The sequence below is a fragment of the Elephas maximus genome, chromosome 3, assembly GCF_024166365.1.
Source record: "Elephas maximus indicus isolate mEleMax1 chromosome 3, mEleMax1 primary haplotype, whole genome shotgun sequence".
In the NCBI taxonomy this organism is placed as follows: domain Eukaryota; kingdom Metazoa; phylum Chordata; class Mammalia; order Proboscidea; family Elephantidae; genus Elephas; species Elephas maximus.
Genome location: NC_064821.1, coordinates 110,325,829 through 110,341,727, shown reverse-complemented (window position 1 = coordinate 110,341,727; position 15,899 = coordinate 110,325,829). Strand labels below are relative to the sequence as shown.

The window sequence follows — 15,899 nt, the reverse complement described above, 5'->3', positions numbered from 1 at the left end:
TATCGTTTTAGTCTTTATGTTTAGGTCTTTGATCCACTTGGAGTTAGTTTTTGTGCTTGGTGTGAGGTATGGGTCCTGTTTCATTTTTTGGCAAATGGATATCCAATTATGCCAGCACCATTTGTTAAAAAGACTATCTTTTCCCCAATTAACTGACCCTGGGCCTTTGTCAAATATCAGCTGTTCATATGTGGTTGGATTTATATCTGGGTTCTCAATTCTGTTCCACTGGTCTATGTGCCTGTTGTTGTACCAATATCAGGCTGTTTTGACTACTGTGGCTGTATAATAGCTTCTGAAATCAGGTAGAGTGAGGCCTCCCACTTTCTTCTTCTTTTTCAGTAATGCTTTGCTTATCCGAGGCTTCTTTCCCTTCCATATGAAGTTGGTGATTTGTTTCTCTATCCCCTTAAAAAATGACATTGGAATTTGGATCGGAATTGCATTGTATGTATAGATGGCTTTTGGTAGAATAGACATTTTTACTATGTTAAGTCTTCCTATCCATGAGCAAGGTATGTTTTGCCACTTAAGTAGGTCCTTTTTAATTTCTTGTAGTAGAGCTTTGGAGTTTTCTTTGTATAGGTCTTTTACATCCTTGGTAAGATTTATTCCTAAGTATTTTATCTTCTTGGGGGCTACTGTGAATGGTATTGATTTGGTTATTTCCTCTTCGACGTTCTTTTTGTTGATGTAGAGGAATCCAAGTGATTTTTGTATGTTTATCTTATAACCTGAGACTCTGCCAAACTCTTCTATTAGTTTCAGTAGTTTTCTGGAGGATTCCTTAGGGTTTTCTGTGTATAAGATCATGTCATCTGCAAATAGAGATAATTTTACTTCCTCCTTGCCAATCTGGACGCCCTTTATTTCTTTGTCTAGCCTAATTGCCCTGGCTAGGACTTCTAGCACGATGTTGAATAAGAGCGGTGATAAAGGGCATCCTTGTCTGGTTCCCGTTCTCAAGGGAAATGCTTTCAGGTTCTCTCCATTTGGAATGATGTTGGCTGTTGGCTTTGCATAGATGCCCTTTATTATGTCGAGGAATTTTCCTTCAATTCCTATTTTGGTGAGAGTTTTTATCATAAATGGGTGTTAGACTTTTTCAAATGCCTTTTCTGCATCAATTGATAAGATCATGTGGTTTTTGTCTTTTGTTTTATTTATGAGGTGGATTACATGGTTTTTCTGATATTAAACCAGCCTTGCATACCTGGTATAAATCCCACTTAATCGTGGTGAATTATTTTTTTGATATGTTGTTGAATTCTATTGGCTAGAATTTTGTTGAGGATTTTTGCATCTATGTTCATGAGGGATATAGGTCTGTAATTTTCTTTTTTTGTAATGTCTTTACCTGATTTTGGTATCAGGGAGATGGTGGCTTCATTGAATGAGTTGGGTAGTATTCCGTCATTTTCTATGCTTTGAAATACCTTTAGTAGTAGTGGTGTTAACTCTTCTCTGAAAGTTTGGTAGAACTCTGCAGTGAAGCTGTCCGGGCCAGGGCTTTTTTTGGGGGGCAGTTTTTTGATTACCGTTTCAATCTCTTTTTTTGTTATGGGTCTATTTAGTTGTTCTACTTCTGAATGTGTTAGTTTAGGTAGGTAGTGTTTTTCCAGGAATTCATCCATTTCTTCTAGGTTTGCAAATTTGTTAGAGTACAATGTTTCGTAATAATCTGATATGATTCTTTTAATTTCAGTTGGGTCTGTTGTGATGTGGCCCTTCTCGTTTCTTATTCGGGTTATTTGTTTCCTTTCCTGTATTTCTTTAGTCAGTCTAGCCAATGGCTTATCAATTTTGTTAATTTTTTCAAAGAACCAGCTTTTGGCTTTGTTAATTCTTTCAATTGTTTTCTGTTCTCTAATTCATTTAGTTCAGCTCTAATTTTTATTATTTGTTTTCTTCTGGTGTCTGATGGATTCTTTTGTTGCTCACTTTCTATTTGTTCAAGTTGTAGCGACAGTTCTCTGATTTGGGCTCTTTCTTCTTTTTGTATGTGTGCATTTATCGATATAAATCGGCCTCTGAGCACTGCTTTTGCTGTGTGGCCCAGAGGTTTTGATAGGAAGTATTTTCATTCTCGTTGCATTCTATGAATTTCCTTATTCCCTCCTTGATGTCTTCTATAACCCAGTCTTTTTTCAGGAGGGTATTGTTCAGTTTCCAAGTATTTGATTTCTTTTCCCTAGTTTTTCTGTTATTGAGTTCTACGTTTATTGCCTTGTGGTCTGAGAAGATGCTTTGTAATATTTCGACGTTTTGGATTCTGGAAAGGTTTGTTTTATGACCTAATATGTGGTCTATTCTAGAGAATGTTCCATGTGCGCTAGAAAAAAAAGTATACTTTGCAGCAGTTGGGTGGAGAGTTCTGTATAAGTCAATGAGGTCAAGTTGGTTGATTGTTGTAAGTAGGTCTTCCGTGTCTCTATTGAGCTTCTTACTGGATGTCCTGTCCTTCTCCAAAAGTGGTGTGTTGATGTCTCCTACTATAATTGTGGAGGTGTCTATCTCACTTTTCAGTTCTGTTAAAATTTGATTTATGTATCTTGCAGCCCTGTCATTGGGTGCATAAATATTTAATATGGTTATGTCTTCCTGATCAATTGTCCCTTTTATCATTGGATAGTGTCCTTCTTTATCCTTTGTGGTGTATTTAAGTCTAAAGTCTATTTTGTCAGAAATTAATATCGCTACTCCTCTTCTTTTTTGCTTGATATATTTTGTTCCATCCTTTGAGTTTTAGTTTGTTTGTGTCTCTAAGTCTAAGGTGTGTCTCTTGTAGGCAGCATATAGATGGATCGTGTTTCTTTATCCAGTCTGAGACTCTCTGTCTCTTTATTGGTGCATTTAGTCCATTTAAATTCAGCGTAATTATAGATAAATAAGTGTTTAGTGTTGTGTCATTTTGATGCCTTTTTATGTGTGTTGTTGACAATTTCATTTTTCCACATACGTTTTTGTGCTGAGACGTTTTTCTTAGTAAATTGTGAGATCCTCAATTTCTTAGTGTTTGACTTTATGTTTGTTGAGTTGTTACATTTTTCTTGGCTTTTATCTTGAGTTATGGAGTTGTTATACTTCTTTGTGGTTACCTTAACATTTACCCCTATTTTTCTAAGAAAAACCTAACTTGTAATGTTCTATATCACCTTGTATCACTCTCCATATGGCAGTTCTATGCCACCTGTATTTAGTCCCTCTTTTTGATTATTGTGATCTTTTACATTTTGACTTCAGTGATTCCCTGTTATGAGCATTTTTTTTTTTAATTAATCTTAATTTGTTTTTGTGATTTCCCTATTTGAGTTGATATCAGGATGTTCTGTTTTGTGACCTCGTGTTGTGCTGGTACCTGATATTATTGGTTTTCTGACCAAACAATACCATTTAGTATTTCTTGTAGCTTTGGTTTGGTTTTTGCAAATTCTCTAAACTTGTGTTTATCTGTAAATATCTTAATTTCTCCTTCATATTTCAGAGAGAGTTTTGCTGGATATATGATCCTTGGCTGGCAGTTTTTCTCCTTCAGTGCTCTGTATATGTCGTCCCATTCCCTTCTTGCCTGCATGGTTTCTGCTGAGTAGTCTGAACTTATTCTTATTGATTCTCCCTTGAAGGTGACCTTTCTTTTCTCCCTGGCTGCTTTTAAAATTTTCTCTTTATCTTTGGTTTTGGCAAGTTTGATGATAATATGTCTTGGTGTTTTTCTTTTTGGATCAATCTTAAATGGGGTTCGTTGAGCGTCTTGGATAGATATCCTTTTGTCTCTCATGATGTCAGGAAAGTTTTCTGTCAGGAGATCTTCAACTATTTTCTCTGTGTTTTCTGTCCTCCCTCCCTGTTCTGGGACTCCAATCACACGCAAGTTATCCTTCTTGATAGAGTCCCACATGGTTCTTAGGGTTTCTTCATTTTTTTTTAATTCTTTTATCTGTTTTTTTTTTCAGCTATGTTGGTGTTAATTCCCTGGTCCTCCAGATTTCCCAGTCTACATTCTAATTGCTCGAGTCTGCTCCTCTGACTTCCTATTGCTTTGTCTAATTCTGTAATTTTATTGTTAATCTTTTGGATTTCTACATGCTGGCTCTCTATGGATTCTTGCAACTTATTAATTTTTCCACTATGTTCTTGAATAATCTTTTTGAGTTCTTCAACAGTTTTATCAGTGTGTTCCTTGGCTTTTTCTGCAGTTTGCCTTATTCGTTTCTGGTGTCTTGAAGCATTCTGTAAATTAGTTTTTTATATTCTGTATCTGATAATTCCAGGATTGTATCTTCATTTGGGAAAGATTTTGATTCTTTTGTTTGGGGGGTTGTAGAAGCTGTCATGGTCTGCTTCTTTATGTCGTTTGGTATCGACTGCTGTCTTTGAGCCATCACTGGGAAACTTGTTTTTCCAGAAAATCCGCTAAAAAAAAAATGCAGTCAGATCCCTATCAGAACTGCCTTTGGATTATAACCGCCACCTCGTTCCCTGTAAGGATGAAAGTCCGAGATTTGGATCATATATGCTTGGCTGTAGCTGGTTCTGTGTTTTTAGTCCAATTAGGGATGGATTTTTGGTCCCTGGGTTTTTTGTGGTTCCTTCTCTCAGGCCGGAAGAGTGGGTTAGGAAAAGACCAAAAGAAAAAAGGGGGAAAAGCAAAGCTGCCGTGGAGCCGGAGCTGTTCTCCCTCTGGCTCAGGAAATTCCAATGTTAATGAAGGCGACTGGGGAGGGTGGGGGAGGGATCAGAGAGATAGGAGAGTAGCACCTCGGAACATAGCCAGAGTTGCTTGTCTTGCTTGGAATGACTATTATATCTGAGATTCCCGAGGGGCGTGTCACCTATGTGTGTTGGCTGTGTGGAGATTGCCCCCGGGGGTCTGGCCCGCTGAAGCCGCGGTCAGATCCTCCGCTGCCAGTACAAAGTCTAGCATCAAGGTTCCCCTGCTGGGATGCTGTACTCCCGGCTCCAAAATCAGTCGCTGCCTCCCGGGGATTTCTCGTCCCACCAGCCGCGTCGCCGCACCGCCTCCGCAGACGGGCTGGGCCCCCTCCCGTGGTTAGTTCAGGGGAGTAGGGCTGCGCCCCGTGCTTGTGCCATGACAGCGCCCAGTCAAATGCCCGGTGCCAGGGTTCCCCAGCTGGGACGCAGCACTCCCGGCTCCAAAACCAGTCACTGCCTCCTGGGGAGTTCTCCCACCAGCCGCGTCGCCAAGCCACCCGCGCAGACTGGCTGGGTCCCCTCCTGGGTTCAGTTCAGGGGGGTAGGGCTGCGCCCCTCATTTGCGCCGTCACAAGATTTATGAGTTCAGCTCCCCTGGGCCCAGATGCCCGGTGCCAAGGTTACCTGACTGGGACACTGGCTCCAGGCTCCGAAAACAGTTGCTGCTTCCCCGTATTTGTTCGTTTTCCGTCTCTAAATCTGTGTTTGTTGTTCAGGGTTCATAGATTGTTATGTATGTGATGATTCACTTGTTTTTCCGAGTCTTTGTTGCAAGAGGGATCTGGGGTAGCGTCTACCTAGTCCGCCATCTTGGCCCCGCCTCCAGTGATGTTGTTTTAGTTGTTAGGTGCTGTAGAGGCAGTTCCGACTCATAGCTACCCTATGTACAACAGAATGAAACATTGCACGGCCCTGCACCATGCCCACAATCACTGTTATGCTTGAGCCCATTGTTGCAGCCACTGTGTCAGTCCATCTCATTGAGGGTCTTCCTATTTTTTGTTGACCCTGTACTTTATCAAGCATAATGTCCTTCTCCAGCAACTGATCTCTTCCAACAACATGTCCAAAGTATGTAAAGTGTAGTCTCGCCATCCTTGCTTCCAAGGAGCATTCTGGTTGTACTTCTTCCAAGAACAGATTTGTTCGTTCTTTTCTCAGTCCATGGTATATTCAATATTCTTCACCAAGACCACAATTCAAAGGCATCAGTTCTTTTGCACTCATATGATATGACTGAAAATACCATGGCTTGGGTCAGGCACACCTTAGTCTTCAAGGCAATAGCTTTCCTTTTCAACACTTCAAATAGGTATTTTGCAGTAGATTTGCCCAATGCAATGAGTCTTTTGATTTCTTGATTGCTGCTTCCATGGCTGTTGATTGTGGATCCAAGTAAAATTAAATCCTTGACAACTTCAATCTTTTCTCCATTTATCATGACATTGTTTATGGGTCCAGTTGTGAGGATTTTTTTCTTTATTTTGAGGTGCAATCCATACCAAAGGCTGTTGTCTTTGATCTTCATCAGTAAGTGCTTCAAGTCCTCTTCACTTTCAGCAAGCAAGTTATCTGCATAATGCAGGTTGTTAATGAGTTTTCCACCAATCCTGATGCCCTGTTTTTGTTTATATGGTCCAGCTTCTCTGATAATTTGCTAAGCATACAGAATAAATAGGTACGGTGAAAGGATACAACGCTGATGCACACCTTTCCTGACTTTAACTATGCAGTATCACCTTGTTCTCTCTGAACAACTGTCTCTTAATCTATGTACAGGTTTGTCATGAGCACAATTAAGTGTTCTGGAATTCTCATTCTTCACAATGTTATCTGTTATTTGTTATGACCACACAGTTGAATGCCTTTGCATAGTCAATAAAACACAGGTAAATATCCTTCTGGTATTCTCTGGTTTCAGCCAGGATCCATCTGACATCAGCAATGATATCCCTCGCTCCACGTCCTCTTCTGAATCTGGCCTGAATTTCCAGCAGTTTCTTGTAGATATACTGCTGCAGTTGTTTTTGAATGATCTTCAGCAAAATTTTGCTTGTGTGTGATATTAATGATATTGTTTGATAATTTCTGCATTCAGTTGAATCACCTTTCTTGGGAACAGGCATAAGTATGGATCTCTTCCAGTCAGTTGGCCAGGAAGCTGTCTTCCAAATTTCTTGGTATAGACAAGTGAGCACTTCCAGGGCTCCATCCGTTTGTTGGAACATCTCAGTTGATATTTCGTCAATTCCTGGAGCCTTGTTTTTTGCCAGTGCCTTCAGAGCAGCTTGGGCTTCTTCCTTCAGTATCATCAGTTCCTGATTGTATGCTACCTCTTGAAATGGCTGAATGTCGACCAATTCTTTTCGGTATAACGACTGTGTATTCCTTCCATTTTCTTTTGATGCTTTCTGGGTCCTTTTTGCACGTGTCATTATAATACTTTGTCTTCTCGAGCCACCCTTTGAAATCTTGTGTTCAGCTCTTTTACTTCATCATTTTTTTCCTTTTGCTTTAGCTACTCCACATTCAAGAGCAAGTTTCAGAGTCTCTTCTGACATCCATTTTGGTCTTTTCCTGTCCTGTCTTTTTAATGACCTTTTGCTTTCTTCATGGATGATTGTCCTTGATGTCATTCCACAACTTGTCTGGTCTTTGGTCATTACTGTTCAATGTGTCAAATCTATTCTTGAGATGATCTCTAAATTCAGATGGGATATACTCAAGGACATCCTCTGGCTCTCATGGACTTGTTCTAATTTTCTTCAGTTTTAACTTAAACTTGCATATGAGCAACTGATGGTCTGTTCTGCAGTCAGCCCCTGGGCCTTGCTCTGACTGAGGATATTGAGCTTTTCCATTGCCTCTTTCCACAGATGTAGTCGATTTGATTCCTGTGTATTCCATCTGCAGAGGTCCATGTGTATAGTCGCCGTTTATGTTGATGAAAAAAGGTATTTGCAACAAAGAAGTTGTTGGTCTTGCAAAATTCTATCATGGGCTCTCTGGCATCATTTCTTTCATCAAGGCTATATTTTCCAACTACTGATCCTTCTTCTTGTTTCCAACTTTCACATTCCAATTATCAGTACTTATGAGTGCATCCTGATTACATGTTTGATCAATTTTAGACTGCAAAAGCTGGTAAAAATCTTCAATTTCTTTGTCTTTGGCTTTAGTGGATGGTACGTAAATTTGAATAACATTCATATTAACTGATCTTCCTTATAGGTGTATGGAAATTATCCTATGACTGACAGCACTGTACTTCAGGATAGATCCCGAAATGACACGGATGGAGTCAAGCTTTTGGGGCCTTCATTTACTGATGTGGCATGACTCAAAATAAGAAGAAACAGCTGCAAACATCCATCAATAATTGGAACATGGAATGTGCGCAGTATGATTCTAGGAAAATCGGGAGTCGTCAAAAATGAAATAGAATGCATGCATAGACAATGATATCCTAGTCATCAGTGAGCTGAAAAGAAGTGGTACTGGCCATTTTGAAGAGACAATCATGTGGTCTAGTATGCCGGGAATGGGGCAGCTTGAGGAGGAATGGTGTTGCTTTCACTGGAGAAGGTTTAGAAACAAGCAATTGGTTGGAGAGAGAGCTGAAGGGAAAGGGACATCTGAATACATGCCTTGAATTTGAACAGCAGCTACAGAAACAGACACATGGGAAGGAGCTGGCTTGGTTGCCTCTCTCTGTACACTTCATCAAAGCACATCCTTAAAGTTCTTTGTTACAAAAAAGCATCACACACCTACAGGAAACCTGTCATCTGAAAGAAAAATCTCTAAACACTACCTACCGTTCATGAGGGCATAGGTGAGAATCATTACAGAGTTGTTTAAAAAGCTATTTTCTTCATTGATGACACGGAGGGTAGCCTTTTTATCTTCCTCTGAAGAGTCCTTTGATGTAATACCAGCTGACAGGTAAATTATGACCATGTCTGTACCTAAACAAAAACATACAAATGGAATGTTACCTTTGGATTCTGGCTAAGGGAGGCAGTTCAGTTTCTTTTTCATTTCCCCTGGACTTTTCCACCTTGAGGACCTGCTTCGCCCACTGTTTCTACTCCTTCCTAGTCGATGCTGTGGCTTTCATCTCTCTGCCTCTGCTTCTCTTCCATCTGCCCTTTGTAGACAATGAGGCCTCACTCATCCCATCCCAGGTAACGCTATGCTCTTAATAAATTAACCAGATAAAAGAAGATGATTTCCTCTAGGTACCCACAAACCCAGTGCCGTTGAGTTGATTCCAACTCATGGCGACCCTATAGGTACCCACAGTTGTGGTAATTTAACAATTCTAAATGGGAATCTTTACTGCTTTCTGAAACGGAGGGTTCAGAATATGATTAACCTTTCCTCAGTGTTACAGACTGAACTGTGTCCCCCGAAAATATGTGTTGGAGTCCTGACCCCTATACTTGTAGATAACTTTGAAAATAGAATTTTCTTTGTCATCTTAATGAAGCCATACCAGTAGGGTGTGTCCTAAATCTAATCACTTTTGATATAAAGTGTGCATAGACAGACAAAACCAAAACCAGACATTGCTGTCAAGTCGATTCCAATTCATAGAGACTCTAAATAAGCAAGCACAAATGGGGAAAGAAAGATGGCACAGGGAGATTACCAAGGAACTGAGGCATGCTAGAGAAGCAGAGACAAGAATTTTTGCCAAAAGCCGACAGAGAGAGAACCCTCCCCTAGAGCTAGCACCCTGAATTTGGACTTCAAGAATGCTAAACTGTGAGAAAATAAATTTCTGTTTGTTAAAGCCACCCACTTGTGGTATTTCTGTTACAGCAGCACTAAGAAACGAAGATACTCAGTGACTCAGGATAATCACTAAGGACATACATTTTGGGGGAGACTTGGAAACCCTATGTGAGCAGTTCTACTTTGTCCTATAGGCTTGCTATGAGTTGGAATTGACTAAACAGCAATGGATTTAGGGTTTTTGGAGGTTTAAAATGTGGTTGTTCCAGGTACTTTTGAGATATGTAAGGAGACACTTGCTCCTATGCTATAAATCTCTAGATACATTTTCATTTTTTAAAACTAATTGGTATAGATGAGTAACAAGAACACGGACATTGGAGCCAGTTCGCTATGTCCCAGCTCTGCTACTTACAAGCTGTGTCTGGGTAATGTAGGCAAATTACTTAACTTCTCTACATCTAAATTTCCTTATCTATAAAATGGAGAAAATGATCGTATTTACTTAATAGGGTCGTTGTGAGGGCTTATCCTCATCAGTTAATTTAGGCAAAGAGCTTAAGCAAAGGAGTGATTGGCAAATGGAGGGTAAAAGAGAAAAGAAGAAACTTCAACAGACACACACACAAACACAAAAAAAAACCCTCCTATTGGTCTGAAGTAGCACCTATGACTCAAGATTAAAACCACTCTCTAAATACAGCCAGTGGGTGGAGTAACTGAGAAGTATTTTTAGCTCACCGTAAAGTAATTTCTGCCAAGTGGACCTATCAAAAAATAAAAGTGGTGACATATTCTGTGAGAGATACATAAGCTCTATAATTACTATGGTAGGCCACCTCCGAGTTAGCCTCCCAGTGATCCTACTTCCAGGAGTTCATTTCTTTTGCAGTTGTCTCCCCATGATGTGGGCTGAATTTAGGACCCATTTCTAGTGACTAGAATGCTGCAGAGGTGATGGGATGTCAAGACCAACACCAGGTTACCGAAAGACTCTGGCTTCCTCCTTGAAGGCTATTTCACTCTGAGGAAGACCAGCTACCATGTTGTGAGCTGTCCTACGGAGATGCGAGGAACTAAGGCTCTCAGATCTAAGCCTGCCAGTCACCATGTGAGTGAGGCTAGAAGTGGATTCACCCTGGTCAAACTCTGAGATGATGGTAGCGCTGGCCAACAGTGTGAATGCAACCTCACAAGAGACTTTAAGGCACTCCACTATGTTGATCTACAAGGATTGTGAGATAATAACTTCTTTGCTGTTTTAAGGCACTAAGTTTCGGGGGTAATTTGTTACACAGCCATAGATAATAATACACCTATCCTTTAAAAAATTACCCTAACAATAATGAAGATACAATGCTTGAATTTCTATCAGTTTGTAAATTTCCATTTTAGAATTTGATGTATTCTTTACTAGGCAGTCCCTGCAATACAAACAAGTTACGTTCTTCAAACTGTCTTTAAGTCAAATTTCTACATACGTCAGAACAGTTAGGCACGGTTTCTATCTAATGTCAGTTAGTCAAATGTTTGTCTTAGTATATAGTACACCTTTCCATGCATAAAAACCATTAAAGAAACACTTCTAGATGCACTAAAACATCTTTAACATAATAATACAGTAATAATGATAATGTTTTGATGCATATTACAAAGTAGCACCTGTTTGTTATTATGAACCATTGTATGTACCTCAAATTCTTACTATAACAGGCTTTATGGGGGTTGGTTTGCAATCACGGATTGTACGTAAGTTGGATGTTCGTAACCCGGGGATTGCCTGTAATTAATTTGTTATGTCAATGTTACAGACAACTGAATGGAGTTTAATAAAAATAATATTTGTCTCAAAGAAGTAAATGCATTCAAAGTTTCTCTTAGTTACTGTTAAGACTTAGTAACCAAGCAAGCTTCAAAGCTTATTTTGATGCTTGAATAATTCACCAAATGACTATTAACTACAAATCTAAATGGCAATAATTAATCATCAGAGCTTAAAAACTGGATGCTGATGCAAAGAAAACAAAACAACCCCATAAAAAAAAAAAAAAAACCCATAAGCTTAGGAATATTCCTATCTTACACTAGATGTCATTTTTTTTTTCAGTATTGTAAATACACTCTTGTAAATTATTTCATTAGGACTCCAAAAGTCTCATTTAAACTTTAGACTAAAAAAAAAAAAAAAATCACTTGACTCCTTAAAAAAACTCATTGCTGCTGAGTTGATAGTGGGGGAAAAAACAGATATACCATAAGGCCTATCTATAGTGTAAGGGAACCAAACCAAAAAAACAAACCCACTGCTGTCAAATCGATTCCGACTCATAGAGACCCTGCAGGACAGAGTAGAACTGCCCCATAGGGTGTCCAAGGCTGTAAACCTTTATAGAAGCAGACTGCCAACATCACTCTCTCAAGGAATGGCTAGTACGTTTGAACTACTGACCTCTCGGTTAGAAACTAAATGCTTAACCACTGCGCTGCCAGGGCTGGGTTCTCCCCACTGCAAAGGTTATCACGTGGCCACACTTTTTGACTGATCTAAAAGTAAGCTTTGAGTTTTCTCACTTAGGCTTATGATTCTAGATGAAATACACCATCACTGAGAGTAGATTCAGTGCACATGCCTGCGTTTGGGAGCGAGAAAGCCTGCAGTCCACAGGCTCCTTTAGCAAACGAGCCCATTTTCTTTCCATCCAACAATATGACACACTGTAAGCCTCCTCACCATCCCTGCCCAGCACCTGACTCCACTCCCACTCTACCCACATGCAAAGTCACTTTTCCATTCTTAGACAGCAGGCCTGCCAAATTTGGTCTGATTTGTTTTTCTATTTATCAGGTCACCCCCTCCCTACTTAGCCAGTTAAAAGAATTGAAAACATTGCGACGAATAATTTCAAGGATGAGTCATCACAGGGCTTGGGACAGAGCAAAGATGTGCATACAAGTGGAGAAAATGCAAGACTCTCCATTTGGGAGGTCCAACTAAGCCATTAGCGTATTTTGGGTCAATATCAAAGGGAGAAGAAGAATAACTCAAATTTGGGCTCTGCCTGTGCCACTGGATTCCCACTCCTAACCAATTCCTTCTGCTATAAAACAATTCAGTAACCAATCACCGCAAAAGACAAACCCAGAAAAAACAGATGTTGATGACATGTATTAGTTGTAGCTCTATCGTGGGATTGTGCAAAGCTAATGTGATTTTATGACCTGTAGCTTCTGTCTACACGGCTATTAATGTGGGGCAGACATTTTATTTTCAGTCACAGAATAATGTGTACAATAGCCCTACAGGGTAGGTTTTATTCATTAGAATAGCCCCATTCCAGGCGTCTGTAACAGTGCCAGGCACTTAATAGCTGCTCAATAAATGTCTGTGGAATGAACAGCAGCAGTAATGTACAGTCTGAGCTTCTAGGAGGATTATATAGACTGCTCATTATGCGGTAGACAAAGCTACTAGTGATTCTTTAGCATTTAGGGGCTTGGGGTCAACCAAAGAAGTCTGGGGTATCTGCTTTAGTTTACCCGGAGCTAGAAGTCCTGTAAGAAACAGAACATCATAATTACCACAGCTAATATTTATTGAATATTTATGATGTGCCAGACATGGAGTCTTGGTTCTTATTATCACACTCGGTTTACAGATGAGGAAACCAGGTCTGGAGAAGTCAAATGATTTATGTAAGTTCACAAGGTTAGAAAAATTTCAGAGTAGGAATTTGAGCCCGTGTTGGTTGAAATTCAAAACCCATACACTTAACCACTATACTACATTGCTTGAGAACATCCTGAAACCTCTCCTTCATGAACTGGACACCACTAATTCCTCAAATACTTCTTTATACAACCTAATTTGGGTTCTTTTTCTCTGAACTGTCAGTAGAAGCTGTTAACCAGAGGCCTGTGGGCTGAGTCTTAGCCACAGAAATATCCTAAAAAAAGGTCCCCCTGAGGATTTAAACAAAGCCATCAAACTGTGTTCAAGCCTGTGGCAGTCACTGTTCTTGCCATGTTTTTGTCAGCCAGTATTAAGAAGAAAAAAAAGATTCCAGAGGAGAACTACCTCCCATCAAAGCAGCCTTCTACTAAGTGGCAGGAAGGTTTGGGAAAGAGGATTAATGAGGTCTCTATTTACTGTTTTGGAGCCCTGGTGGCGCAGTAGTTAAGAGCTCGGCTGGTAACCAAAACGTCAGCAGTTTGAATCCACCAGCTGCTCACTGGAAACCCTATGGGGCAGCTCTACTCTGTCCTATAAGGTCTATATAAATTGGAATCTACTAAATGGCACAGGGTTTGGTTTTTGGTTTTATTCACTGTTTCAATGCAGGAACAAATGTCAACATTTGAAAATGAGGAGATTTCCCATAAAAATCCAGATTTCTTGCTTCTCTTAAAACAGATCTGGCAACACTGGGAAGGTACTCCTACTCGGCAATAAGAGGCAGAAGCAGAAGACCAACTACTCAGTGTTTAACTGAGCACATGCTCTCTACCTTCCTATGCTCCCCAAACAATCCCCATTACCTTATCCCCAGCTCACATTTACTGTAGGTATCTGAGCTTACAACTGCTGATCTAGCATTTCTCTCCATCTTTTTGATGGTATAATAATCAAAATTGGGTTTAAGCCCCAAAGATGGCTTAATGACTCAATCAAGTGGAAAGGGCACATCTAGTAATGAGCTCTGAGAGGTAAATGGCCACTGGCTTGTAAAACTGGCAAACTAGCCAATATGCACTGAATACTTGAGAAGTCAGCCTTATTCCCTGGCCTCACTTAATCATGGGCAACTTTGTACTCGGCCATCTTGTAACACTGGACTGTGTGAACAGCTGGCTATTGGCATCACTGGTAGGCAGAATTCTAAGATGAACCCAATGAGTTACACCTTTGTATACTCTCCTTCTGAATGTGGGAAAGAGCTGTAGCTTGCATCTAACCAATAAAAATGGCAAAGGTGATGGGACATCACCCCCATGACTGTGCTACATTATATGGCAAAGGAATTTTGCAGGTATAATTAAGGTCCCTAAGCAGTTGACTTCTGAGTTAATCAAAAGGAAGATAATCCTGGGTGGGTGTCTTAGTCATCTAGTGCTGCTATAACAGAAATACCACAAATGAATGGCTTTTACAAAGATAAATTTATTTTCTCACAGTCTAGTAGGCTAGAAGTCCAAATTCAAGGTGTGAGCTCCAGGGGAAGGCTTTCTCTCTCCATCTGCTCTGGAGGAAGGTTCTTGTCGTCAGTCTTCACAGGACTAGGAGCTTCTCCATACAGGAACCCTGGGTCCAAAGGACGTGCTCTACTGGTGCTTCTTTCTTGGTGGTATGAGGTACCCCCTCTCCGCTTGCTTCCCTTTCCTTTTTATCTCTTGAGAGATAAAAGGTGGTGCAGGCCACACCCCAGGGAAACTCCTTCTACAGTGGATCAGAGATGTGACCTGGGTAAGGGTGTTACAATTCTACCCTAATCTTCTTTAACATAAAATTGCAATCACAAAATGGAGGACAACCACACAATGGTGGGAATCATGGCCTAACCAAGTTGACACATATTTTGGGGGGACAAAATTCAGTCCATGGTAGTGGGCTTGAACTAATAAGGTAAGCTCTTTAAAAGAGGGTCCAAATATTCCCTGTAGGCAGAGACTCAAAGGGAAAGAGATGTTCTCCCGCTGGCATTGAAGAAGCAGGCTGATATGAGTTCTAGAGCTGCAAGGGAATGAATTCTGCCAACAATCATGTGACCTTGGAAGAGAGTCTTTAGCCTCAGATGAGACCATAGTCCTGGCTGACACCTTAATTACAGCCTTGTGAGACCCTGAACAAAGGATCCAGCTAAGCTGTATTTGAACTCCTGACCCACAGAAACTGTGCGATAATAAAACTATGTTATTTTAAGCAGCTACGTTTGTAGTAATTTGCATGCTGGAACCGACAACTAATTCACCACCTATCATCATTAGTTGTAATAATTACTGTCTCTTCCTTCTTGAGGGCCCATCATGAGCCAGGCATTGTGCTTGGGTTTTTACCAACGCTGTGTCCATCTTAATGCAGCACATTAAAGAGCCTGAAAATGGATTCTTAAAATTTATCTCAATAGGATACATTCATTTTAGGGGGGGGGACCCCAACTACAAACAGATTTTGGAATATGAAAGGGAAAATGACATATAGATTCCTTTCAGTAATTTCAAAGTATGAGTCCATTTCAAATATCCTTTACTCTAGCATGCATTCCAATTCCAGATTTTCTTTAATACATGAAAATTAAATTAGAGTGCCTTTGTACGTTTGAAGGGCCATGCTCATCTAAATAACAGCTGGTTAGAAGAAGGAAGGATCAAGGAAAGGATTCCAACTTCCTCGTTTATGTGCACATGCATACACCCGACATCCACTCCAAGTCAATGAGGAGGCAAGGCTG

The 15,899-nt window shown here is 40.2% G+C and overlaps 1 protein-coding gene across 3 annotated transcripts in view; it reads right to left on the bottom strand.

The window, feature by feature from the left end:
• Positions 1-15,899, bottom strand: part of CACHD1 (cache domain containing 1) — a 295,097-nt gene that overhangs the window by 61,396 nt on the left and 217,802 nt on the right. For all 3 annotated transcript variants that reach the window (XM_049879478.1, XM_049879479.1, XM_049879480.1), the window contains one exon: positions 8,532-8,681. In XM_049879478.1, the coding sequence (XP_049735435.1) occupies positions 8,532-8,681 (150 nt within the window). The remainder of the gene's footprint in view (positions 1-8,531; positions 8,682-15,899) is intronic.